Source organism: Anguilla rostrata, chromosome 4 (genome assembly GCF_018555375.3).
Source record: "Anguilla rostrata isolate EN2019 chromosome 4, ASM1855537v3, whole genome shotgun sequence".
In the NCBI taxonomy this organism is placed as follows: domain Eukaryota; kingdom Metazoa; phylum Chordata; class Actinopteri; order Anguilliformes; family Anguillidae; genus Anguilla; species Anguilla rostrata.
In genome coordinates this window covers 51,644,058-51,671,279 of record NC_057936.1, presented here as the reverse complement: position 1 = coordinate 51,671,279, position 27,222 = coordinate 51,644,058, and the positions used below count along the sequence as shown (strand labels likewise).

The 27,222-nt window shown below is 39.9% G+C and overlaps 2 protein-coding genes across 5 annotated transcripts in view; one reads left to right on the top strand and one right to left on the bottom strand.

Annotated features, from left to right (window-relative positions):
• Window positions 1–239: 239 nt before the first annotated feature.
• Window positions 240–7,840, bottom strand: LOC135253608 (suppressor of cytokine signaling 6). 2 transcript variants are annotated; one of them, XM_064333126.1, is made up of 3 exons: window positions 7,437–7,840; window positions 6,011–6,062; window positions 240–4,809 (listed from the first exon to the last, which is right to left on the bottom strand). In XM_064333126.1, the coding sequence occupies exon 3, from the start codon at window positions 4,690–4,692 to the stop codon at window positions 3,103–3,105; it is 1,590 nt and encodes a 529-aa protein (XP_064189196.1). In that variant the 5' UTR covers window positions 4,693–4,809; window positions 6,011–6,062; window positions 7,437–7,840; the 3' UTR covers window positions 240–3,102. The 2 variants fall into 2 exon arrangements, with proteins under 2 accessions (XP_064189196.1, XP_064189197.1); XM_064333127.1 differs by lacking the exon at window positions 7,437–7,840 and adding an exon at window positions 6,829–7,404.
• A 7,592-nt stretch (window positions 7,841–15,432) lies between these two features.
• The window catches only part of rttn (rotatin), a 39,705-nt gene continuing 27,915 nt past the window's right edge, over window positions 15,433–27,222 (top strand). The window contains exons 1-19 of one of the 3 annotated variants that reach the window (XM_064333120.1): window positions 15,433–15,783; window positions 16,191–16,378; window positions 16,707–16,902; window positions 17,023–17,124; window positions 17,459–17,549; window positions 17,769–17,883; window positions 19,973–20,117; window positions 20,301–20,466; window positions 22,002–22,183; window positions 22,338–22,457; window positions 23,149–23,312; window positions 23,433–23,645; window positions 24,061–24,173; window positions 24,338–24,464; window positions 24,573–24,698; window positions 25,004–25,120; window positions 25,623–25,762; window positions 26,030–26,198; window positions 26,417–26,516. In XM_064333120.1, the coding sequence (XP_064189190.1) occupies window positions 15,753–15,783; window positions 16,191–16,378; window positions 16,707–16,902; window positions 17,023–17,124; window positions 17,459–17,549; window positions 17,769–17,883; window positions 19,973–20,117; window positions 20,301–20,466; window positions 22,002–22,183; window positions 22,338–22,457; window positions 23,149–23,312; window positions 23,433–23,645; window positions 24,061–24,173; window positions 24,338–24,464; window positions 24,573–24,698; window positions 25,004–25,120; window positions 25,623–25,762; window positions 26,030–26,198; window positions 26,417–26,516 (2,605 nt within the window). In that variant the 5' untranslated portion in view covers window positions 15,433–15,752. Of the gene's footprint in view, window positions 15,784–16,190; window positions 16,379–16,706; window positions 16,903–17,022; window positions 17,125–17,458; window positions 17,550–17,768; window positions 17,884–19,972; window positions 20,118–20,300; window positions 20,467–22,001; window positions 22,184–22,337; window positions 22,458–23,144; window positions 23,313–23,432; window positions 23,646–24,060; window positions 24,174–24,337; window positions 24,465–24,572; window positions 24,699–25,003; window positions 25,121–25,622; window positions 25,763–26,029; window positions 26,199–26,416; window positions 26,517–27,222 lie in introns of all 3 variants that reach the window. The other 2 variants (XM_064333119.1, XM_064333121.1) reach the window with 2 other exon arrangements.

Below are 27,222 nucleotides of genomic sequence, written 5' to 3'. Positions count from 1 at the left end.
AATTCATTATGTTCTACAAATTTAACAATCAACACCCTGTAAAATGAATCATGTACAAGAGAACAACTGAAAATATAAACACTGAACAGCAGGCTACTGAAGTATTTAAAATATCACAGCAGAAATTTCACTGGTATTTAAGAATTTTTCCAATTATATATGATTTGCATAAAAAACTAGACAAATCAAACAAAATACTGATCACCAATTATTATTTTGCAGAATACTTTTTTTTCCCCCCATTTTTCTTACTGGGCAACCCACTGACAGTATTGCATTAATATGGGCTTATTCATTACATCAAGTTTTTTTTGTTGGATAAACATCTGAGGTTTATGTTCTTTACCTGACAATAGATCATTCTATTCAATGCCCTTACATTTCTGCAAGCACGCAACAAACCTTTAGAGAAACAAGTTGTACTTCCAGGACACAAGCTGTACTTTAACGTGTTAATTTTAGATGATCTTTAGACACTAAACAATATTTTTTGCCTATACGTTTCAAAACACACCTGGAAGTAAATTGAGAACGTTTTAATCATACAAGAAAATATTCCTCAATGCTAATAGATGTAACTGTTGAGTGACCGTTGATTGTTTTTCAAACACTTTCTTGGCGCCAAGTGCATTTTAAAATGTCTGCTGAAGGTAAGATAAGGATATTTCCCAATAAGTGTTCCCAAAAGCACCTTTCTAAATGGTGCAATGATTTTCCATTTTAAATACTGAATGAATTTTGATTGCAGTTCTACAGAATAACATTTACGTGATTAAACCGTTAGCGAGCATCAGTTTGCATGACTTTGAAAGCATGAAACATTAATGGAAATATGACATTTAAACAAAGCAAGCCACAATTGTAATAAAATACTTTCTCAATCAAAAAACATTACAATGAGCAACTTTTAGATGCAACTTCAGATGCAACTTTTGCAATAGTAGAAACATATTAATGGTGCCACATGACAAACACAGTGTGCTTATCCTTATCCACTCATTTTGCTTAAAAACATACCCACAAACAATCTTCAAGCTGTTGTGTGTTCAAAGTGATTAAGCCATCACAGAAGTTCAACGTTCCACATCTGCACGACCCATCAAATGGTGGACACTTTGTACTGGAGCCATGTGGGTCTCAACAAGGGGAATACATACTTGAGTCATCAATGTATCAAAGAACAACTTAAATTTCTTAGAATTTTCTATTTGGTGTATGATATGTGCACAAGCAGGTAAGGGGTTCAGTAGAGATCAAATAGCATCCAATAACAACCATTTTCAAAAGGCTTCTGATTTTTCTTTACTTTTTTTTTTTTTAGGTTGAACATAGGACTCAAAGTACTTGAAGAGGAAAATATACTCTGCTGCATTAATTTAATTTTTTTCATAATTTAACTTGTCTTTCCCATTTGACTCATGTAAACTTAAATCAGCTCAATTTGATGTTGCGCAGATTTCTGGAATAATCCTCATGTACGATTATGAAATGCATCAGTGTAGCTACATTGCTCTGAATATTTCATTGTCTTTTTGCTGGGAAACTACAGGCTTTTAGACAGTTAACAGTAAGCTGCAAAACCTAAAATTTGTGTTATACTACAGCAGTAATAAAACAGATTAAACTGAATAATTAATACCATATTTTGCAAGTTTTGAGTTTCAGAATAGGAGGCCTAGTCATTTCAAACTATCAGCAATAAACTGCTGCTTTAAGGGAACTATTAGCCAAGAATTTCATTTTATATTGCTGCTATAATTTATTCAAATGCAGTGGACCAACTCCAATGTTAGAGCTAAGTGATGTGTATTCAGACATGGTTCTAAATCATGATTTTGCCCTTAGTTCATTTACTTGTACCAACTCAAGTCCTATGAAGTACAACACTTTGACTACAAATACTGCATACACAAATACATAATGTTGTGGCTAGACCCCTGAAATGCAAAATCTATCTTTATTTGAATACAATCATTTTATGCTCGTGCTGAAAGCTTGTCTTTTCCATTTAAAAAGTTTTGTAACCTTTATGTTTGCTTCATCCCTTAACAATGTTAACTTTTTATACATTCCGCAGTTCAGTTGAGCATTTTGAATATTTTATGTAGCTACATTTTAGATCATACCATATGGCCATTTATGTGCTGTTTTACAGCTTTGAAATATGTGAACGATTTGCACAATCAGCCAAACAAGCCAAATGTGGAACTCCCTCATTTGCATTTCACTGACCTTGATATCAGCTTGTCCAGTCTAGTTTTATGCTGGAAGGAGTCCTGTTTTCAGGCCAAAAACTGAATTTTTAGATTTATGCATTTCCCTCTATTATTTAACCCAAATTAGGTTAAACAAGTAGCTTTTCAGTTTAGTGGCAAATAAACGTTTACACTTTTGGATCAGCACTAATGTATTTAATCACTCAAACCAAAAAACTCAAAATGTTATAACTCCAATTTTAACTACACACACTTATTTTTTCTGTGTCCACAATGGTATCATCAATATTATTATACATAATTTGTCACATTTTGCATATTCACCCTTTTGAATTAATCTTTTTGATTAAGCATTGCATTCAATAGTGCTTTGGGCATCCAATATAAATAAATGGACAGAGTAAAATAATCAGAATGTTTTCACCAAAATTAAGTATCCAATGATTCCATTCATACTTAAGTTTCCTTTTGGAACTCCGAATTAAATTCACTTAAAAAAAAATAATAATAATCTGCGCAACAACAAATGAACCAGTTTCAGCTAAAAAGGACCACATGTGGTAATTTAAGCCTGAGCCAGTCTAATTGCAAACTTATATAGCTTAAATGAAAGCAAGTTGTAGCCTGCATTATTTACATAATATTTAAATTTATTTTAGTTTCTATCAAACAATTAATCCTTGGTATACAAAGTAATGCTTCCTTAAAATCACAAAACTCCAACATACAAAAAGACTGAATCAGGCCCTAACACAAAGCATTTCCTATACAGGTAAGATGGGGACAGCAAGTCTTTTAGATCCACAAATGCTTGTAAACCAAGTTTTTTTTATTATTACTGAACGGAAAAAAAAATATCATCTGTAAAAATGAAACATGTCCCATTTCAGTAGTGCTTTTCCTGCAGGTAATCTTTCATCTTGTTGGGTAAAGGCAGTTTCTGAATCAGGTCTATCCGTGTGTACTGCCGAATGACAAAGCGGCACAAGTACTGTAGTGAACGCACTTGCATGAAACGAGAAACAGGGTTTGTCAGTCTGACGGGATACGTTGCAGACCCCGGTAAACGCGATCTAGAATAACAGAACGCTCCACTTTCAGAGTCTTTTATAGAATGCTCAATGAGATCTACTATAGATATATGACCCTCCACATCTGGCTGTTCATAAAAACTGAACCGGCCATTTGAGTGTTCAATCCTGGTGTGAAGTGTCTTACCCTGTGAACGAAAGCTCAGGCTCAAGAGGTATCGATCGTCCGAACTGTCACGTACCAAGAATGAGCCATCTGGCAGGTTAACAAGTTTTTCCTCTGCTTCCCAGCGAGTTATGGGACCCCAGTACCATCCCTGCTTGGCAAGTTTCTTCAGCTCCTCTGTGAGGCTTGTTACAACCATAGGTCCACTGTTCTGAACGGAATCGTACACCCTGCCAACTCCTGGAGCAGAACTGGGGTCAAAATTCAGATGGTGTCTGACCCTCTCCGTAACTTGAGTGTCAGCACCACAAAAGCTGGGAAAGTTCCTCCGATACTGACTGCCAGGGTGTGGAGGTAGCAAAGGTGAAAGTGGAGGAACATCAACTCTTGGGCTCTGAAGCATCACACCTGTGCTTCCTATAAGCAGTCCATTCACTGAAGGTTCCAGAAAGATGTCTGATGACATTACCAGATCTTGATCTATCTGTCCGTCATCCACATGAAGAGCATCCCTTTCTACCTGTGGCATCACTTCCATTGGTGAGGAGCCATCCAAACAATAAGAGTGTGATCTTTCAACAGGATACATTCCCTCATCTAAAGGCATTGTATACTGAATATAGTCCTGAGGTGTAATTCCAATAACTACAGGCACATGTTCATCAATATTTAGATGCAGGTGACTATTCTGAGGGTCAGAGTTCTTCAAAGACTCACTTGGATCCTGGAAAAGCCTGTCCATCTGGAGGTCATGGAACTCCTTTCGAACACCATTAAAAGATGGGCTGGGATTAGATGAATGAACCAAGGCTTTCACCTTCACCTCCATCTTAATGCATGCTTCTTCAGAGTTAGCTGGCCTAAGAGGCCAAGGAGTGGGGCTGTAATGATGGCTTCGCAGGGACGTGGATCTTAAGGGACGCTGGGCTTTCACTTCATTAAAGCTTATGGGGGCAGAGGAAGAGGAAAAGGTGTCATCATCTATGCAGCCAACCGAAGAAGAGCTTGCTTTAACTTTAGATTTCTGCTTTGCTGACAGTCTCCTTTTTAGTGTTCCCATTAAACTCTCACTCTTGGACCGGTTCTTGTGGCCCTTTTCCTCTTCACCATTAAGATCACAGCTTCCAAGCTCTTTGCTGTAACAGCCTCCAAAAAGGGAATCTTCTTTTGTGAAATCAGCAGCTAATGCTGGCTGCTGTACCACAACAAATTCACCTTCCTCTTTGCCTTTATTTATGTTAAATGATTTTCTGATCGTTTTAAGGCTGATCTTCTTCATTCTGAAAGTTCCTCCCAAATGAGAGCATAGGGTCAAACCTATGAAGTTCAAAATTTCCTATCCACAGTATATTTTCATCACATGGCCAACAGATTGCCAAGCATGGACTGGCATCCCCTAGGACAGAATAATCAAGACATTATATCAATTTGATATCTCAAGAAAAAAGCACAGATAAAATGAAATATTTGAACTGAAAAAGACAAATAAATTTTAATGAAATTGGAAAGTAACATTTTAAAAATAAATACAGTAAGATTAGTGAAGGAAATACCATTAATTCAAAAAAGTGATATACAAAATATGGTTTGAGAGACAGAAACAATTTTGACTAGCTTGGCTCGAGCTTCAAGTAATTTTGTATCTGAGAAACAGAAATCTGTGAATTCTTTGCTGATGTGTTTTCTTTTAATACTCTTTTGCATTCACAAATGGCCAAGAATATTTTTTTATGCTTTTCGCAAAAAAATGTAAACAAGCCTGCGTTAAAATTGGCTTGCTTTCACGCTTGGCCAAACTCCAGGATTTCAGTGGTCGGGGTTAACTGGGTGTTAGTTACATAACAAAAACCTTAAGTCCAGTGAAATCCTTTCTATATGTAATATGTAAATTGCCACTCTTGTGCAGGTAAGGCAAAATGCCTAAGCATTGCCCCTTCTCCAGATGCAGAGAAAGCAATACAATTTTTTCCTTTTCACGAAAATTAAGAGACCTACAGTAAATGGGCTTTATTTCTGGAACCCACAGGCACTGCAGTATTACAATAACCCATACTATTAGGATTTGCAGTGCCCATTTTCGCCTGGAACTTATCACAAAATGTGATGGATCGGTAAGTAGGCCTACCGTTAGCTAGCGACAATGAAATGGCTTTAAAGCTTAGATGTGTGGAATCAAATACTTTATTTATTTGGTTGTAATGTCAGGATTTTGAGACTGCTATAGGGTCTAATGTTAGTGTACAGTACCTCAGTGTTACGTTATTACACGCTGTATGGTCTTCAGGTTTAACTATGGTAAAGCCTAGATTACGTGGCTTTCTTTGTTTCGCCTGGAAGTGTAAGGTTACTGCTCTAACCAGCTCTAACCTAGCTAATGATGAGGAATGGTTTACATATGACGTGTCTTACAAATATGAATTTTAATTAGCGTAGGATACACACCTTATACAAGGTGTCTATACATGGAATTTACATAACTAAAACAGCAACTTTGAAAAGGTATTATAACTAGTACCATGTGTAAACAGGAAATCAACCATAAACAATCTAGATGGGAAACATATATCAAATGAACTGCTTCAAATATTTTACCTTACCTTGGAAGGGAAGTGTGGATGCTGACAGGCCTTACACACCCAAATATACAATCTAAACAGAGATAAAATAACACCTTTAAAGTACCACACATTTCAACATCTCTGTAAAAAGATGACTGTACTTCAAAGTATAAAATCACAATAACACTTCATATTGTACACAACTTGACTGTTTATAGTACTTTCTGTGGAGCTAAAGTATTCATTCAAATTAGCACACTTTTGTGAAACTACTGTTACAATGGTCGGTTCATAGCCAAGTAAGGTTTTTACAGCAAAGAGAATACCGCTCATTTAAAGCAAGATGCATGGCTTATCTTTTGCTACCGTCTGTCCTGTTCCACAGGCTAACAAGTTAATGCAATCTGCAGGGTTGTATTGGCTTCCTGAGGGACTCATCACAAAGTATCAAGTTGTTAGCCTGCAACTTTTTTAAAGACTTCGCAAAAAAAGTAGGGGAAACGGATCATTGACAAAGGAGTTAACTTGCAAACCAAGGACAGAACTTTTAGTAACCATACTATCCTTGACCTCGGCAGCCTATGAAGCCAATAGCACGTGTAATCCCTTCTGTAAATAGGTGACGCGATTAGGTCATTAAAATTAGATGCTCATCAAATATGAAGCGGAAGTTCACTTAGGCTTTGCTAGCCAGGCACATACAAACGTTAACTAGAGCTAATTGATAACTAGGAGTATTTCCGCACGTCCAACGTTATGCAGAGCATTAGAAGTTGGTTGTATAATGCATTATTTAAAATGACCACTGGCTAAAGAGGAATATATCGACATATTGCTGTCTTGACAACTTGACTGACCTGTCAGGGCTTAGCCTAACTTGGTTAGCAAACGGAATACCCAGCCGATTATTTATTAATAGTCTGGCCCAGAATGAGGTTAAAGGAACAAGGTTTCGCCAGCACGGAACAGACACATAAGTTCACGTTAACTGCTAGTGTTACATCTAAATAATGCGACCAAGCTCGTTGCCTATTAGCAACTTTAAACGCTAAGCTTTGCCAGCTGGGACATGTCCGGAGCCAGGCCTAGTTGCTCAGCTACATGGTCGCTGCAAGTGCTAGTCTAGCTATGAGTAAACTTTTTGAGTGAGCCGTTCTTAACTTAAGCGAAAGAGAATGACCTAACGTTAGCCAGTCCAAGCTGCCGTACTTAGAAAATGACTTGACCTTAGTTGGCAGTTGTTAGCTTCTCATTCCAGCTGACAGCTAGCTTGTTTGCTAGCTAGATACCCATATTGTCTTTGTCTATATTTAACACTGGCTCGCTTGTTAGCCAACCAACTAGCAATAGTTAGCGGTAGCTAGCAGGCTGGTAATGTTACAGTGACTGCATTGTCCAGCTAACCAGTAATGTCACGCAAAACAAAATATGCATTACATTCGTTTCCTTTGTTTAGTATACTTACTAGTCGTCTTCTGCATTCGCACTGTAGCTGCACTTTCCTTAAAGCTTAAGATGTAAACTAGCTAAGCAAATCACTTTAGCTGGCGCTCCCTTGCTAGCATTAGCCAGCTGGCTACCCAGCTAGCTAGCTAAGCTAAGTTCCTTTCATTCTCTCTCCACGAAAGGAGTAGCGCAAGTAAGCTATCTTACTACGCACGGACACATCGCGCGCGATGCCTTTTACAACGCTCCGCTCTGAAAACAACATTTGAATTATCGGATAGCACGTATATATTAATAATTTTTTTTTTACTTAAACGTTGTGTAGCCAACTAACTAGCTTCTCTGGGTCTGATTCATTTCTGGCCCATTTCAGTACCCTTTTTTTAGTTCCTGACGCTCTCTTCCTATCTGCCTTTGTTGCCTGTTGCATTATGGGAGAAGATGTTTTCTACCACACAAGCGTCTCTGCATGGAGAGGCAGAATTGGACTGTTGAGTGAATACTTTTGCAAAAATGAGGATAGGATAGCGTTTAGTAATCCCATAAAATTATAACGTACCTGGAAACCATATCGGAATGTCTTTAAAATGCTCGCTAATGTGCTTAATGAAAATATTAATATAATTTCTTATGTGAGGCGATCTCTTACGCAATAATACTTCACACGTTATCACAGCAAAACATAGGCCTGTTTACATGTATTTCACACCAGCAAAAAATACAATGTGTGCGCATTTACAAAACAACCAAGCACACAGTAAATGGACAAAGAGCATCCATGGATTCTGAAGTGTACAGAAATATCTTATCTGTTTAGATCAAACCAAATGCCTCAAAATGCATTGGATGGTGCTTCGCCTTGCTGCAAGACAATGACCCCAAACATATTAGGGCAACCAAGGAGTGCATCTGAGCCAAAAAGTGGATGTTCTTCTGGCCAAGTCAATCTCTGACCTGAATCCATTTCAATGTGTTTCACTAGTTTTCACTTTTACCTCATATTCATTGTTTAATTTCAAATCCACAAAAGTAGTGTCACTATCCAAATACTGCACCATATATGTAAATAGTACACAAGCAATTAGCCTGCTGGAGATTTATTTATTTATTCAAGTGTTCCTTAATTTGTAATGCATATGATTTTGAGGAAACCAGGCAATTATTATTTTTTAAAAGGCGGTTTGATTATCTCACTCCTAAAGCATTAACAAAATAAGTGAACCAGTGGCAATTTTGTGTTCAAAGTCTGTGCTGACAAACATAATATTTAATGAAAGGCAACTACTCATCATCAATTTTGACATCTTTACTGTACTGTGTTAAATATTGTTTAATAACCTGATCTCAGCACACATCATACAGTATATGCCTATATATACATCAACTGTATTTGAATCATATGATTATTTTCCCCACTACAGAATATTACCCATCATAATAGTGTTTTCAAAATATTATTTGTAAATATAAAACTGATTTCTTCCAAAAATGAGCACTGAATGTTTCATTTCATTACAATCACTTAGTAAATGCTCTTATCTAGAGTGACATAAAGTGGTTGAGAGCATCAGTGATACCAAATTTTATATCACCAAAAAAAGGTACAGAGGCCCATTATAATTATAAAGTGTAATGGCAACCTAATGTAACCTGTAAAGTACCCTAAGAAACAACAATTTGTATTGTGACAAGAGAAAGTAGCACAAAAATACACAGAGCACAGCTATACCTATACCATTATCCCAAAAGGAAAACCAAAGAAAGAAACAAAGTTTAAAGGGAGAGCCATGGTCAAATCTAAAGAGGTGAGTCTTCTGTCCGCATTGGAAGATGGGTAGGATTTCTGGTCTCCAGTCTGTAGTGGGATGCTCATTTCACAATCATGGGGCCAGAAGGTAGGAGAACAGATAGATGTGTAGGGTCTGATGACATTTTGAAGACATTTAACATCATCAAGTCATGCTCTATCACCTGTGCTTGTGTCCCACAGGTATAACAGTTGTACGTTTCCAAAATCAGATGCATATTACTTCTGAGAAAGAAAAAATGGTTTCTTTCATGAAGATCACAGAAACAACTTGGCTACATTAGAAAGCTGTTCTGTGGGAGAAGAGAGAAAGGATAGAACATCAGTACTGACAGATCATTTTCATTCTTTGATACTAATTTGATACAAATCATAAACCATAGCCATTGTATTGGTCTCTCTCTTGTTCCTTCCTTGCATTACTGACTTAGCCTAATCATTTATATGATCTGGCATTTTTGCTGCTTGTCTGATATGACAGACTTTTTCAGTTTCTACATCAAATGTTTCACTGTGATTCAATCTATTGAGTGAGCCAGTATTGGTGTATACAGTTAATTAGCTAATTGAAGAAGGGAATTGGTTGAACTGGTGAAAACAAAAACCTGCATAGGCACCAGCCTTCTCAGAATGTAAAAAGGCAGTATTTCTTGGAAAAACATACCAAAATAAAACCTCATATGCATTCCAAAAGCCGATATACCCGGCTGTCTAATTTATTTTTCTAACGTTTTCTGTGATTTACTTTGCATTTGAGATGTAGACAGAATTCAGATGATTAATTGGTGGCCTAATTAGTGTCAGTATTATCTTAAAGTGGGTAATTGTGTTTACTGCTGCTAGGCTAATTTAGGCTATACACTGTAAATTATTGTTTTTCCACACTGCTTAACTGACAGACTCATAGCGTGCTGTGCAAAACCTGCTTAAGGCAATGCTGTGAAGACAATTACTTTGAGGAACCATTAATTACACATCCTTATTAGGGCTGCCTTCTGATAAACTCCAGTGAAGGGGACGGGTAGGGGGATGGGAGAAGGGGACTGGGTGGGGGATGAGAGAAGATGATGGATGGGGGGATGGGACATTGCTGGTCTACAAACGTACAGTACTTTCACAGGGCACTCTCTCTGACATGTTTCACAAGCCAAAATAGCCTTTAGCTAAGAAATATGCTTGTGGTCCTGACATTAGTTCATTGTAATTTGTGCAAAAGGGCATGTTTTAAAAACCATTAGCATAACTTTAAATATGTAAAATGCTTTAACACTTCTGCTTGTTATCCTGCATCTTGTTATTTGGGCATAGTGGTGACACATAATTATTATTCTTTTTAGGGAAATTTACAGCCCTCCCCATTCTTTCCACCCTGCCCGTGACATCACCTGGCCTTAATCCTGTCCATATTAATGATACGACTACTGTAAAACTGATTTTGTGGTTGTTTATTACCCTCTGCAACTTCCATGATCAGCTAAAGTCTACCCTTTTCATTTTCCCATGAGCCCACATGTGATCCTGCTCAGTGACCTATGCCTTACCCACATTAACAGCTCCCTTCTGCCCTCCTGGTTGATTAACTTTCTCTCATTTCATACTCCATGTCACAAAGCAGGTACGTGCAAATATTAGACATACAGTGTGTGTGTTAGTGTGTGTGTTTGTCCCTTCTCTGCTCATTCTTAGTGTTACTGCCTTCTTTGCTTTCTTTGTTGCCTTTGCCATTCACCTTATCTTCACCATATCCATCCTCTAGACTTGAGTCCAACCTGTTACCTGTGACATCTCTTTTCTCATGTGTGCACCATAATTGTAGACTATTTGTGTCCTCAGTCATCTTGGGCCATGAACATTGTATCCTCCAGCCTGTAGCTGAACTTCATCATTCACATTGAGAGGGCTTACAGAAAACCTGTTCTGCTGTCAGCAAAGAAGAGATGTAAGCAAATTAGCCGATGGTCGTCCTTCCACTTCTTTCTGCTCCTTTCTTACCTCGGCAAACAAAAAAAAAGAACAACATAATTTTTACAGACTGCTGCAGTCGGCCATTGCAAACTGTTCTCTACAATTCCCTCTTTTCTTTTCTATATAACCATGGATAACTTTCTTTTTCTGTTGCTAATATGAGAAGTTCACTCAACCCTCCATATTTTTTTCCTTATTCATTGGATCCACACACAAATGATCACATGCACAGATAACTGTGCCTCATCATTTTCAATGGTCTCTTCCTTCTCAAACATGAGTGCTGAATGGACCATTTAGTCCCATTGGAAATTAAAAAAACACTTGATCACAGATTATCAAAATCATAAGAGCTGCTTTCAGTACAGTAAATTACAGGCATTTAGCAGATGTTCTTATCCAGAGCGACTTACACAACTTTTTACTTAGCATTTAAATTGCATCCATTTTTACAGCTGGATATATATTGAAGCAATGCATGTTAAGTACCTTGCTCAAGGGTACAACAGCAGTGTCCTACCTGGGAATAGAACCTGTGACCTTACAAGACCAGCTCCTTATCCATCATACTACACTGCCGCCCAGTATGCTTGCCTTCTCACAGAACATCAAAATATTGGCTCTCATTGCAAGTTAATTGTCCAACTCCACACATTGAAGTACACAAGATCAAATTATGAAATTAGTTTCTAATTTACTAAATTCAAATTCATTTGTCTGGTGACACAAGATGTACACCATATACTGTATTTTAACCAGATGGTACAGATTTGCAGTTAATTAAACATCTAAGCATATGAGTTCACTGACCATTTTGCTGAACAAATGACAATCTCATCTCATCTGACAACCACAGCTTTTATGTCTTTTAATATTTTCCCCTATATAACATGCATCAAAAGAACAGTCCATAAAACAAATACTCTGACATTTGTAATAGCACAACAGTTTAAATTAACTGTCATAAAGTTATAAGTTATAATGTTAAACTTCTAACTACTGATTTCCAGATGTCCACAATAATTCAAGCCACAGTCCTATAAATAAATATGTGGGCTTGATGATGTACGTTTTTCTCATTTTACTGACCAAAATGAATACTCATATAAATCCAATGTAATTATAAATGTTTTGCTGCACACTTATAATGTGCGGCATGGAAATAAACAAGCTTTTCATTTCAAATGAAAGGTCCCTCATCCATACATTTTTAAACAATGCTGTTGCAGCTTTTCTCAACCATCCTCAAACCTCCGATTTGACTACTGCACCAGGGGCTTTGTGAGTGGTCCCCGGATGCCCACCCTGATATCCTCAACGCTTTCAGTGGAGCGGAAGACACATACAGCAGGCATGTCAGACAGTGATGAGGCCAGCGGGACCGCTTTGTTTTTGCTTGTGAGATTACCAGAGAATGCTGTCTGGGTTTTCCTTTCAGGGCTGTTTATTAAATGGATAATGATTACTTTTTTACCCTGTGTCCTCCTTTTATGTCGGAGCCAATGAGTACATTTCCAAACGTATTAAAATTCGAAGACTGATCCAAATTAATTCAGTGCTTCGATATCTCTCGCCTTTTCCCCAAAGGAGAAGCTTTCAGTTGCTTCAGAAAATGTGCATTAATTATACCTGCAGCCTCTCTACCAACACAGGATGCAATGAACCAAGCACTATTACACTTGAAAAGGATGTTATATATTTTTTTTGTCAAAGACTGCATTAAAAACTGTGACCCATATTTGCTTGAAAATGAGTAAAAACGTTACATTGAGTTACTGTCATCCTGTCCATGAATATAATTTTTCAATTTTGCTGATACTAGCCCTCACCATATCTGATTTGTTGTTGTTTTTGTCGTTTTTATGGTCCCCTAAACACATACAGTAGGCTCTGGTTTATGTTGTGCTATTAAACAAAAAAGGAAACCATAGAAGGACCCACTGCATCATATGAATCTGTGATTTGTAGGACCTAGTTGTATCAGCCCCCAGAGGGATGCTTGTAGCTGAATGGCAAATCACATAACCAGTATGGATTATGATCTGAATATCAGTGCACACATGTTAAATCGGAGACATATACATGTGTTGACGTGACCATACTTTACAGGTCATGAAACATGAAATATAACATGGTAACCTAGATGACATTAATTTCACTGAGCGACTTGCACACATGTCCACAGAAGTTCCGTACAGCACAGACATGTTAAAGATACAACACAGCTGTTCCTTGTTTGTTCCTTATTCTCAGAAATTGCATGTTCAAATAGATGGAATATATACTGTCATCTCGGCTTGGGCCTTTCTGTGTGGAGTTTGCATGTTCTCCCCATGTCCGTGTGGGTTTCCTCCGAGTACTCTGGTTTCCTCCCACAGTCCAAAGACATGCAGCTAGGCACATTAGAAACATAAAATTGCCCATAGGTATGAGTGTGCTCTGCGATAGATTGGCGGCCTGTCCAGGGTGTATTCCTGCCTCTCGCCCAATGCAGGCTGGGATAGGCTCTAGCACCCCCCATGACCCTGCCCAGAATAAACGGGTATAGATATTGGATGGATGGATGGACAGACATTGTCATCAAAAATGATTTAAAATAGATTTTATCATCCTCTAATATAATTTAATGTTTAAGTAGGATTTTGGCCCATATTTATTCAAGACTGAGGGAAACTGTTTCTCCAACCTGTCAGTCTATCAATGTAGAAACACGAAAAGCCAAAAAAAAAAAAAAAAACATGTACCCCAAAAGACATGTTATATAAACCTGCCATCTCTGAAGTTGTCCTGCTTTCTCTTTTGGTCCCAGCTGCATAAAACATACAGAGTGTAAAGCTTGTATCTCCTCTTGACAGAGACAACTTTCATACACAGTGGGCATTGTCAGTGTTTCCCCATTCCAAATGACCATGGAAGCACCGATTGTACCAGGCCACACTCACAGTCAGGCTCTCTGCTGAAGCAAACTATAACTAAACATTTGTTATTTTATTTCTTTAAGAACTCAGTTTGAAAGCAGAGTTGTATTATCTCATTGACAGCATAATTCTCTTTTTTATTTTGCTCAGACTGTTTTGTAGTCTGAGCAGCTCTCCTTTAGAAAATGTTTCCATAAAATAGATTTTCCCGAAGGAGAAGACAATATCAAAATATTTACTTTTCAAAAGATTATATTTTGAAATATGGGTAGGCACTGAGTCTAAATGAAGTGACACTGATGAAAATCCAATGATGTCTATATTGTCAAGAAAAGAACTGTACAACTTTTTTTCCATCCGACTGCAAAGGAAATATGAACAAGTATAACTTATAAAAGTATTGTGTGGATAGTAAGTTAGTAAAAAAGTTACATGATTTCACTTCTATGTTAGAATTGAATTATGTGAATCTTTTACCAACAAACTATGTGTTATATCAGAAAAAAAGCCATCACAGAATTTAACATTTTAATGGCTGTCAATAATTAGCATGTAACATTGCATGCGATTCAAAATGTTTTACCAGCACAGATAAATGGCCCTAACTTTTTGGAGCAATCGGTAAATCATTCCTAAGGGAAATGTTGGACTTTATAGTTATTTTTGTGTATGCAGTAAGTAAATAAGCCATGACTTACACATGATGGCAAGGAATATGATCTATGCTGTTTACTCAATCAAGCCCTGAACTCTGACTGTCATTGACTTCTCTGGTCTGATTCTATGCTGTTTATTATGTGAAATGGTGAAATACTGACATTTTGTTTGATGAAATTTGATGTCATAGATACATGTTATATGAAATAACATTTAAAAAATATGTAGTATTGCAGAGATGAGCCTTTTATTTAACAATTGTCCAGCCAGTAAAATGTACGAATACATGATTTCATAGCAAATGGCCAAATATGAATGCATGTTAATGGAGACTGAAATATAAAACATATTACACATATATTTGAATCGTAGGTATTAGACCTGGGTCAAATAAGTATTTGTTTTGGATTCAAATATGTTTCTATGCTCTGTTGATATTGCCTGGTGTAAGTGAGCCTGCCAATATGACCAGAAGGCGTGGTTTGCACTTTTTGAGAGTATTTCATTGGTTCCAATACACCAGACAAGATCAGTAACATGCATAGTATTTGAATCCAAAACAATTGTACTGATGGTTATGCTTGTGTCATTATTCTGTTAGGTTGGAGGGTGAGCAACACTTCCTTTGCACGCCACCCGTGTATGCTATGTATGTAGTGGATACACCCAACTGTGATAATTTATTGTTTTTTCAACTATTTTCAGCCTCTATTTTCAGACACTTCTCAATCTCATATGAAAAGATAAGCCTCAAGTTGGAGATCTTGTCACGTGAAAAGGGTCTTTGTTAAGTACACTGACCCGGAAATGGCTAGCATGCTGGCGCGGTTGTTGAAAACAAACCCAGGGTAACCGTTGTTGATGTGAGCGTGGGTTCCACTTCAACCGTAAAACTATTACAAACTGTGCTTAACATGTGTAGTTAACCAGCTATTGGCTGTAGTGCATGCGTTGATAAATATTGAAATTGTATCAGCTACCTATAACTATGGAATTGTCCACTCTGATAAAAAAGACAGGTACGTTAAATTACCAAACGTTAATGAAGTAATATAACGTTGGCTAGCTAACTAGCTTTGAAGCTTACTTTCTAGAGTTGACATCGAGTTGTTATAGACTATGTGTGCTAAGTTGGTTGACGTTAGATGTAAATGTTCCTTGTACTTGTTTGATAGCCAGTGCTACCACGTCAACATTTTGGCTTGATAGCCAGTAAACTGAAGACGAAATATAGACTAGCTAGTTAACTAGATATGTATCCGTCGGTTAGTTGGGATGTGAATATATGCGTACAGAAATTATGTAATAGTATAGTAAAAGCAAAGTAATAATTAACTATGAAGTCAGACATATTGCAACCTTTTCAAGTCAGGTATCTAGGTAGCCTGTCAAGTATGTGTGCTAATACTTGTTTTTCTTCTGTCAGGCCATCGCTTGGTGGAAATTAGAGTGCGGGCACTCCAGAACATAAAGTGCAAGCTGGATCATGGCTTATTGTCTATTCCCGATCTTGTCCAAGAGAAAATGTTGTTCGTTTGCTTGCTTGAGTGGTTTAATTTCCCTGAAGTGCCAATGCAAAGAGAAGTACTGGAAATTCTGAATGCTTTGGCCGAAGTAAGTTCATAAATGGTCAAAATAAATAAAAAATAATAATTTAAGTCAAATTTTAGAAATGATGTTTGTATGTTACAAAATTAGCGCATCTAACATAGCTCACGCAACTGTATTATTTGCTGAACAGACGCCTAGTCTGGGTGACTTCATCGTTCTTGTAAACTCAGTGATTTATAGTAGCGCATAATCAGCATGGTCCATAGGAGGTTACTCTGTTTCACTGCATTCACCCTACACACAGAAACAAACATAGGAATATCATTTTTTTGTTCAGTCTTGGAGGTATATCATATTACTGTAACTACTGTAACATTTGGTTTCCTCAAAGCATCCCACAGCTGCACAGATGCTCAGGGATGTGGGTGCTGTGGAGTTCTTGACCCAGCTTTCTCCGAATGTGGAGCCACAGTTGCAAGCTGTTATTGATGGCATCTTTGATCAACTGTTCCACCTCCCGGAACTACTCTCAAATTTCCCAGGTGGTTTGTCATCTGGACAGCAGTTGACATCCTCTCATAATACAGGTTTGTTCACAAATCTTACTGATAAATGAGATTTTTCTGAAAATCTATTGTTTTCATGAAATTGGTCCTTATTGGTTGTCATACAGTGATAATCTAAAACCCTGTCTGCATGTTTTTAAGGTTCTGTTTTAGCTCACTTTGAAGAAGAGTCACCTGTAATGGGGTACTTTCAGAAAAGCTCTAAGACCAGGAACTTTGACATTCCTCCCCAAAGAATAGCAGGTCAGTTGGGTAGCTTATGTATTTGCTTCCCTGTTGCATCTTAAGGTAGCCTATAATTTCAGTAATTTATATTGATATAATTTGATTGAATTTTGATTTAATATTGTTTTAACAAAATATGTATATTCTGCATTTACTATTACTAGAAATGCGTAATTTGACATTGTTATTTTCAGTAGGCTCACTAATCACTGAAGATGATTTATGAATGCATAGGCTAATTATCTGAAATATATGATGAGCATGGCAAACAGTTGCATAATGGTAGCTGGCCTGTATAATTACCATGCCTTTCTTGTTTGCTTCTTTTATCTTTAATGTCTATCATCTGTAGTCAGGGATTCTGTGAGGTGCTTGAAGTTTTCAACTTTTCCTTGGTTGACTTTGACCACAACAGATCGACACATTTTGTCATCAAATGAAAGGTCAGTGATGACGGTCAAATTTTGCTATTTCAAATATGTATAATGTTACACGTGACATATTCTGTTTGTCATGTACTTTGTATGACACCAGCAATCCTTATTCAGTCTTTCCTTAATTGGGAGTTGTGGTGGTTGTTGAAGAACATTGTTCTTAATGAGTCTGGTGTTCCTGGTCTTAATCAATTTGATGTGCATTTCATCTGTTCTTTTTTTCTGTAGCTCTCTCAGAAGTAGCAACCACAATTTAGTACGGACCACTTGTGAGCTCCTGCAAGATGTCATTATGCAGGACTTCCCTGCCGAAATATTCCTTCAAAGGCCAAGTATAGTTAATGTAAGATAAATAGTTTAATGTGAAGCCTCGTACATCAATATTTATTGTCTTTATTTAAAATGGCAGGATATTAGTCTCGGTTTTATTGCCGTAGTGGTGATATACTAATTGTGTGCCTTCATTACACTGTTACATATATAATTGTAATTTCTATTCTGGAAGGTATTGCAGCGTGTTTTGATATTGGCTGTTTAAATACCCTGACTAATAACAGTAAGTGGTAATGCACAGCTTGCTTATAAAACAAATGCAGATTCATCCCCACAACAATGAAATGATGGTCAAAGCGTGAAGATAAAATACAGTGAGCACCATAATGTTTGGCACGAAGACATATTTATTCTTGTACTTGATCTGTACTGTACAATTTTAGATTTGTAATCAAGCAATTTTGGTTTCTCATTGTAGACATTACAACACTTTTTATATAGTCCCCTCATGTCAGGGCACCATAATGTTTGGGACAAATGGCTTCACAAGGGTTTCCGATTAGACAGGTGTGTTTAATTGCTTCCTTATTATAGGTACAGTATAAGAGTGCTTTCAGTCTTTAGTCCTGATTCTAGGCTTTTGATTGCCTTTGGAGTCTGTTATTGGTGTTTGTCAACATGAGGACCAGAGTTGTGCCAGTAAAAGTCAAGGAAGCCATAACGAGGCTGAGAAATAAGAAATAAACTGTCAGAGACATAGGTCAAACCTTAGGCGAACCAAAATGAACTGTTTAGAACATCATTAAGAAGAGAGAGTGCACTTGTGATCTCGGTAATTACAAAGGCCCTAGTAGGCCAAGGAAGACCTCTGCAGTTGATAACCCCAGAATTCTCACCATAATGGAGAAAAACCACCAAATATCTGTCCAACAAATCAAAAAAACTCTTAAGGAGGCAGGTGTGGATGTGTCAGCAACAACTGTCTGCAGAAGACTTCACAAACAATTACAGAGGCTACACTGCAAGATACAAACCACTAGTTAGCTGCAAAAAAACAGGAGGCAGGTGTGGATGTGTCAGCAACAACTGTCTGCAGAAGAGTTAACAAACAGAACTACAGAGGCTACACTGCAAGATAAAAACCACTAGTTAGCTAAAAAAAAAAAAACAGGATGGCCAGATTACAGTTTGCTTAGAAGTACCTAAAAGAGCCTGCATAGTTTTAGAAAAATGTCTTGTAGACAGATACGACCAAGATTCACTTGTATCAGAGTGCTGTAAGAGCAACGTGTGTAGGCCAAAAGGAACTGCCCAAGATCCCAAGCACTACCCTCATCTGTGAAAAATGGTGGTGTGGGTACTGGCTCCCATGTCTGCATTGTTTATGTAATTGCTGACCGCAGCATGAATTTGAAAGTGTACAGAAGCATCTTATCTACTCAGGTTCAACCAAATGCCTCCAAGCTCTTTGGGCAGGACTTAATCCTACGCAGCAAGACAATGATCCTAAACATACTGCTAAAGCAATAATGAAGTTTTTCAAAGCGAAGAACTGGAGAAATCTTGACTGGCCATGTTATTCACCCGATCTGAATACAATTGAACATGCGTTTTATACGCTGAAGAGAAAACTTAAGGAAAATAGCCCCCACACAAGTAGCAGCTGAAGATGGCTGCAGTGCAGGCCTGGCAGAGCATCTAAAGAGAAGATACTCAGCACCTGGTGATGTCTGTGGGTCACAGGTTTAAAGCAGTCATTGCATGCAAAGGACGTGTGACAAAGCATTAAACATGATCACTTCCATTGGCATAACATTGATGCGTTTCAAACAGTATAGTGCCCTGAAATGGGAGGGGAGGGAATGGAAAAGCACCATATCTGAAAAGTGCTGTAATTTCTACACGGTGAAACCTAAACGTATAAAAATACCCCTTAATAAAAGCTCAGAATCTGCACTTCAACCCCTCAATTGTTTGAGTATAAATCTAAAATTTTGGAGTCCAGAGCCAAATCAAGAAAAAAAGAATGTCTTTGTACCAAACATCATGGGGCTCAGTGTACCTGTGGCTAATTTCATTCATATTTTCCTGACAGCCATACTGTAATTGCCTTGTGGTTGCAGCTTTTCCAGTTATTGAAGAAAGTCTCTTTCCTATAGAATCTTTTTTCCCTGCTGAAGCTCGGGATGAATGATGCCAGCTACTTGACTCTACACGCAGTCGCCTGCCTGCTGCAGCTGTGTACAAATCTGAGGAGCCGACTTCGCTTTCACAGAGACCCCAGCTTCTACTCGGCCAAACAAGGTACAGCCACGCGGTGCAGAGAGAACACCATGTGTGTTTAAGCCGAAAGCGTGCTTCATTTCATGGCTGGTGTGCAGAAATCTTTTTTTGTTAATTCATATTGTTTATAATTGCTGCAGTATTGTAAATGGTGCCTTTTATCCCCTGTTACGCTACAACAAGTTTTCATTTTTGCTTCCAAAGATGCGGTATCCCAGAATTCCTCGATGTCCTACTCTCAGGAAATCCGCGGGACCCGCCAGTCTCTGGTGTCCTCCCCAGAGGAGTGCAGTCCCAGGCCCTCGGTGGTTGGACGGACGGGGCAGAGAGCCAGAGGGGACGGTCAGGATGGTGACGCCGCCTCATCCAGGTCTGTAGCGACAGGCCATTAGTCCTCCTTTCTGTTAGCAAAAATGAAGTATGCGTATGAAGTCATTAAGTTATTCATGCGTATTAGACCACAGCCATATGAGAAAATATCACAGTTGCATTAAGGCAGCAGACCAACATTTGTTTCATCATAGTCTCTTTTGAGGTTTCAACTGAAGTGCTGATAAAATATAACTAAAAATGAAAAAGGCACTGCAGTGCTTGTACGTGAAGTGTTTGTGTAAAAAGAAGCGAACCCGTTTCTCAATATTCTTCTCCTCAGTGAAGTCCATTAAGACCAATTTGAAAAGGCGCAAGACTTTGTTTGATACTGAATAACGCGCAGTCATGTATGTGCCGGCAGTTTTCTTCTTTTGTGTAAGTTTAAAGACATACACCTTCAACTCAAAAAGAAAATTCTCAGCAGGATTAAAAGCAGGCAATTCATCTTGTGCAAAGAGTACAAGTGCAAGTGTGTGAATGTGAGCAGCGTTGCCTGTCAGTTGAGCAGTAGTACAGACTGTAAATGTAAAAAGACTGTGCTCCAGTAGAACTGGGTACCGGCACAGTCATGACTGGAATGTAGAAAAGTTCAAATTAGTTTTCTTAATCTGCGGTCTGTTTGGATATTTGTTATTATGCAAGTGGAGTCTGTTCAATGCTAATTTGAAAACTGCAGTACTAAGCACAAAAGGGTGATGCCTAAATTCAGAAATTACCCAAGCAATCACATTATGACAAATACCACTGTAGAACATTTCAGAAGGAAAAGTTTTGATTCCAGCCAGGTGTCAACTAGGTGGAGAGGAATAAGAAGGTGGAAAATAATGCGTGAATGGTGAAGTCAAGAATCTGAAGATGAAATATGACTAATAATTAATTACATGCTTACATTCACCGTGCGTTTTTTTTTTCTGTGTGTATGTTCCCATTGTGTGTCATCGTTCTGTTTTTAATTTGCCTCCTTTTGGAAAGAAAAAAAAAATCAAATTTTACCTGTTACGGTCTAATGTGAAAACAGGAAGGTGAAACAACAAAGTCAATTATCATATCTAATTATATTCTATCTGTACAATTGTTTGAATTTTTTTAAGCTAATTTTATAGGTGAATGTTGGTTGCTAAGGCAACAAGAATCAGGCTTGATTTAAATGCCGTGCTCTGTCCCACGCACTGATTTGACTGCCTGTTTTATTCTCGGCACGTGTGGAAGTTCCAGAGCGCAGGCACCGACCGGAGTTGCAGTTTGTTTTATCTCGTTGCAATAACTGTGTTTTCCTCCGTGTTTATGGGGCTTAGCGGCGATGGCGTGCCTCTGGGCATTTATTTGAACAGCTCGAATTGCTCTGCTGATGGGGATCCACATTAGATTTTTGGACTTGAAATGGCTGCCCGTGAAACCCGGTAGGATTAAAGCCATTTCCAGATGCGCGGGGCTCATTTGTAGATTGTTTTTTGCGAGCTCGGTGCGCGGTCCCAGGTCGCGAGGCGTGTGAGCGCTGCTTTCTCGCCGACGCTGATCTCTCTGTGGTTTCAGCGGCAGCAGCTCCCAGGCTGGCCCCGCCCCCGGGCCTCCCCCGCAGTCCCCGCTGGACGCGGCCCATCTGGAGCTCCCCGAGACGGAGGGCGAGGACGTGCTGGAGCTGCGGCTCCGGCAGCTGAGCCTGGCCCAGTTCAGCGCCGCCGTCTTCGAGCACGCCCTGCCTCTCCTCCAGACAGGTGAGGAGCCCGCTCCGCCCGCTCCGCCCGCGCCCAGAGAGGCCGCCCACGCAGATGCGGCCCGCTTGATGTCTGGGGGTGAGGGGGGGGGGGGGGGGGAATCATCCGTGATCTGCGGCTGGCGGTGTTTATTTCTATTTTTTTTGCCTCTCAGAGAGAATGAAGGCCTTCCTGAGTGTCCTGGAGCTTCTGTCAGAGGCTCTGCTGCTCCTGGGAGACAGTGTGTCAGAGCAGGTGTGGGAGGACAGCAGCCTAATTGGACAGGAGCTGGCAAGTCGCACCGTTTCCCGTGTTCTCAATATTTGGTCCTCGGCTCTCAGCATTACATTATTATTTATTTTTGCTCGTTTTAAGCTCCAGATTTGTTATGTGCTGCACCGAGACGCCAAGCCGTTCTCACTCACTTCTCACCCTTGCGAACCCTCTTTGTTCTTTGATCTGGTGACTGAATAGAATCCCATCCAAACCACTTCACCTCGAGGAGAAAAGACTGTAGCTGTCAGAAGTTTTAGCATACAGTCGTCCAGTCTTGCTTCTTTTTTATTTATTTTCGGTACTGGTCCGGGGATCACATAAAATTTCTCAGCGTAGTGAATCCGTGTTCATGCTGTGTAAACAGTTAATGTTTTAACTATCGATCACAAGCCCCGCTAGAGTTGCATCCACACTGATGATTCTCCTTTGCCAAGTCTTTTGTCCTTTGAGGGCAATGAAAAGCTTGTGTTTTTTATGTGGGGAGAGTTATGTACTTGTCAATCCAAGGCCATTTTCCCTATTGGCCTGTAATGGATGCCCACAGTAATGGATCCAGTGAGCCTTTTCTGTCGTCTTCTCCCGAAAGGGCTCCCGATGATAATCACAGAGCAGCTGCTGCCCCCTGCTGTTTGTAATGCGCCATTAGCTCCTGCAGCAGAATTGCATTTTCGAAGAGTGCTTTGTTCACACTCTCATCTTTCTGTAGAAAGAAAAGCTGCAGGGGTCCATGGAATGTTTGGGAAACATTCTGTGCCATCACCACTCCGGCTCTTCCGAGCAGTCGGAGGCCGCGCTGGTTCACCGCAGGATGACGTACGTGGGCACCGCCGTCTTCACCGTCCGCCTCCTCCAGACCCTGCTCCCCGTGGAACAGGTTTGTACAAACAGGAACGGGAACGGGAACGCACGCGCTCGAACGTGGGGGGCGTCGTGCCTCGCGGGCGTGTCTTTGTCAGAGCTCTGACGCCTCTGGCTGGATTCCATTGGCTTGCAGGCTGCCGAGAATCTCCCGGAGAGCGCGGGGACAGCCCTCTTCCTCCTCTGCGTGGACGCGCCCTTCGGCGAAGCCTTCCCCGGCATCCACGAGTCGGCCGTGGCCTACCTGGAGCAGGGCAACCCCGAGAGCCACGCCACCTACCGGCGCGTGGCCCAGGCCGCGCGGGCCGCGGAGTCCACCTGCACCTTCCTGAAGGAAGTGCACGCTGAGGTGGGCTGTTTTCACTTAGCCACTGTCTACTGCGGACCTCACATGCTTAGGGAAGTTTGAGTTAAAGCGCAGGTTAAGCAAGTTCACATCCCAGCGTGAGATCGTAATAGAAGAGAGAACTTTAGTAAAGTACCCAGTGAAGTTAAATATGATTTTGTGGTAATGGTTGCTCCGAAAGAAAGATCTGGGTCTAAGCTCCTCTTACAGGTGTACCATTTCATGTGTACACTTTGTACGGCAGTTGGACAGACATGCATTTTAGGCTGTCTTAACACAGCAGGCCTAAACTGAATTTGGATAATATTTTTTACATCCGTAGTTTTAAAAAATTGCAAACATTTGATTTATGAGTCATGTGTAAGTTAAAATTGCACATCTATGTTCAAAGAAGGCAATTTTATTTCTCTGTTTACAGGGGGACAAAAACTGGTCAGAGCTTTTGGAGCTGGCAGACCAGGCCATATATGGACTTCCGTATCATCAGCACCTACCGGTTGTGAAGGAGTGCATTCAGATCTGCTCCTACGTGTAAGATATGTTACAAATAGTATTTGCTTGCTGTGCTGATCCTTATGATAAGGCAGACGAATGCATGCAGTTGCAGTTGCAAAGAGACCATGACCTATTTTATTTTTTCAAAAATGTATTGTTATTGCTCCGTGCTAGTGCTGTAATGTCTTCCCTTATTTCAGGTGGAAGTTCGCACAAGCAAGCCCTCTACTTCAGGCAGAAAGCCAGAAGATGTTTTTGAGGCTCTTGTCCCATCCTCTTCAGGCGGTGAAGGCCGAGACTTACACTTGCACCCTGAATGTTGTGAAGGTATCCTCAATTTCAGTGTAATGAGCAGAATCGGCCAAGCCGCTCACTAAGCGCTGATCTCTGAACCCGTAGCCCTGTTAATGCCTGCTTCTGATAACACTGCTGCAGGATTGCCTCGGAGTTCAGAATGTCACAAAGCCGGTTTCATCCATCTGTAGCGGAGTGAACTTTCTCCTGAACGCCCATGTCCTTTATGAAATTTCTACATTTGGGCTCCAGGATCAAGCAGAAAAGGTAAATGCCTAGCGGGTTGTAACCCACTGTGAATGCCTAAGTGTTAGAAGTGACGCCATATTAACGGCCACTTCTCTTTGAGCTAGCTGCATTTCACAAATGGACAATGATGCCTCTGCCAACTTGGAGACTATTTTTGTAACGCACACACGCAGGGATTCTGTCTTGTGTTTTCCTGCGGTCTGACTAACTTTTTAAGGTATGGTGTGCTTGCATCATGGAATTGTTGACATATTTTCAGGGCAGCGTGAAGCAATAAACTGCAATGTCATCAATGCCTGAGCTGGTTCATATTTGATCCATAGGTGAAATGTGCTGCCAGGGACATTCTTCTCTTCCTTCTGCAAGGGCAATTGATGATGACACCTCCAACATGGAACAAATTCATTGAAGCAGCCTGCCCAGTCATCCCTATATTGCAGGTAAACCATGTCACCAAAAAGGTAATTATAAAATAGGAAAGACTGTGCAAAAGAATTTCCACAAATTATGAAAACGCAGATCTTTGGTTTTAAAGGGTTTGTCAAGTTGGTTGAATTATTTTCAAAGGTCTTCTTTTTCACGCACCTATACCATTTTCACCCTATTTTGTGAAACACTGCCAATCCCTGGTCCCTCTGTTTCTAAGCGTTTCATGGATTGTGTTTTCCTAACTCATCTTTAGTGGCAGGATAAGCCAATTAACAAAAGCGACAATTCACCGTAAGTGAATCTGAATATGCGTAAGAACTTGACAAGGTTGTCATCTGCAGTGTACTTCGTTAAGGACTTTCTGTAATTGGGCCACCGCCAGCTTGACAGTAAAACATTTTTAAAATTTCTGCTAAGCGTATTTGTTTATGTTCCTCTGCCAAGCACAAATCCCCATGATAGTCCATTGTCTGCTTTATTGAGGTTTGAAACAATGCTGTTTGTTTACACCAGGGCTACGCAGGAGCTGAAGACGCGCTTGGAAACTGTATCCTGCTGATAAGTGAAGCGTCAAATGAAAGGAGAGACGGAGCGTTTTCGAACGCCACCAGACTGAGAGCAGCTATCCGTCTGCTCTTCTCTAAGCACCCAGCGTAAGCGCATCTGCGGCTTGATATCTACAGAGGCCGGCGAATCGAGAACGATATTCTTCCATTTGAGCGTAATTTAAAGTGCGGTCCCTTGAAGTGCATTGCTGTTTACTTCTCCCAAATAATTGCCTGCGCGGTTGTCCATTAGCCCTTTTAATTAGCTGCGCTCTTCCGCGGCTAGTTGCTGCTGTGTGAAGCCGGTAATTACCAGCGTATGGTGCCATTACGATGCTTCGCCTTGATTGTCTGCGCGTCGTTTAATGGTTTCAGGGTTCGGGGCACTGCGGCCCAGCATCTCTTGCCCCACCTCACCAGCGCAGACGGCCTTGCTTCACGACCGCCTTTGGAACGTGCCGCTTTGGAAGCGTTGCCGTCCTTATACGTCGTGAACAAGCTGGTGGACATAAAACTCAATGACTCAGACAGGTCTCTTTTGAAGGTAAATAAGTAGCCCTATGCGTAAAGCACACATGGACTGTGTTATACCAAATTAAATGAAAACACATAATTAAAATTCTCATTTGTTCATTTGTCTTTATGCTGTGTGGATAGATGTTTGGAAAGCAGTGTGATATATCCAGTAGGGTTTGCAAATAATGCGTACCCAGCGATGTGCTCGCCCTCCATCTCTGCTCTCTTTCTCCCTTTGATAACCAGGTGGAGTCCGTAAGCAAGCTCTACAGCATCCTCGCCTCAGAGACGGTTGACCTTGTTCTCAGGAGATCTGCAGCAGAGCAGTTGGCTGTTGTTTTGCAGGGTGAAGAATCCGAGTTTGCCTCCTAACCACTTCCTCTGTCGATTAAACCTCCACGCAGACAGTTGTACTACCTCTGGGCCAAATAAGGGGGGAGACAGGTTGTCTGGTTTTGCTGTTTGTGCTATGATTGATCTCACAGTGTAAAGTGCACAAGAAACCTTTTCAGCCATGGGCTTCTGGATTAATATATGCTGTGTGGAGAGCATTAATTAAGGAGCTAGTCCTGAACAATCTGCAAAGTGTAAAATTAGCCTAGTCGTCTGAATTCTGGTGTCCACTATGCAGATTAATAACGTAACATTTACTCCAAGACAATGTGTGCATTTATTACATGGGTATGACTAGTAGCGCTTTCGAGCTTTACTGACAGTTCAGTTCATAGGTTTGTGGGGGAAAAAAAGTTTTATAATAAGAAAATAATAAAGCGAAGTTCTCTGCATAATCAATAACAAAAATAGTTTGCCGCACATTAAAACAATTTAAAACAAACTACACATAAGTTGTACAGTTGCCTGAAGGGTAAAATGTTGTCTTAGCCTTTACTTATTTATGTAAAAAAAAATGTATCAGTCTGCAAGTTTAGAAATTATAACGAGATTCCAATTAAAAATAATCTTCCGAGCATTGAAATGAGTTGTCATACAGCAGTACGCTGTATTCTGGAAACTCATCTTGAGCCTTCGTTACTCTGGAAAGGCGCGAGCTA

What these genes read in the sequence shown, in the direction of transcription:
- LOC135253608 (XM_064333126.1), bottom strand. Translation starts at nt 4,692, where the DNA reads ATGAAGAAGATCAGCCTTAAAACGATCAGAAAATCATTTAACATAAAT.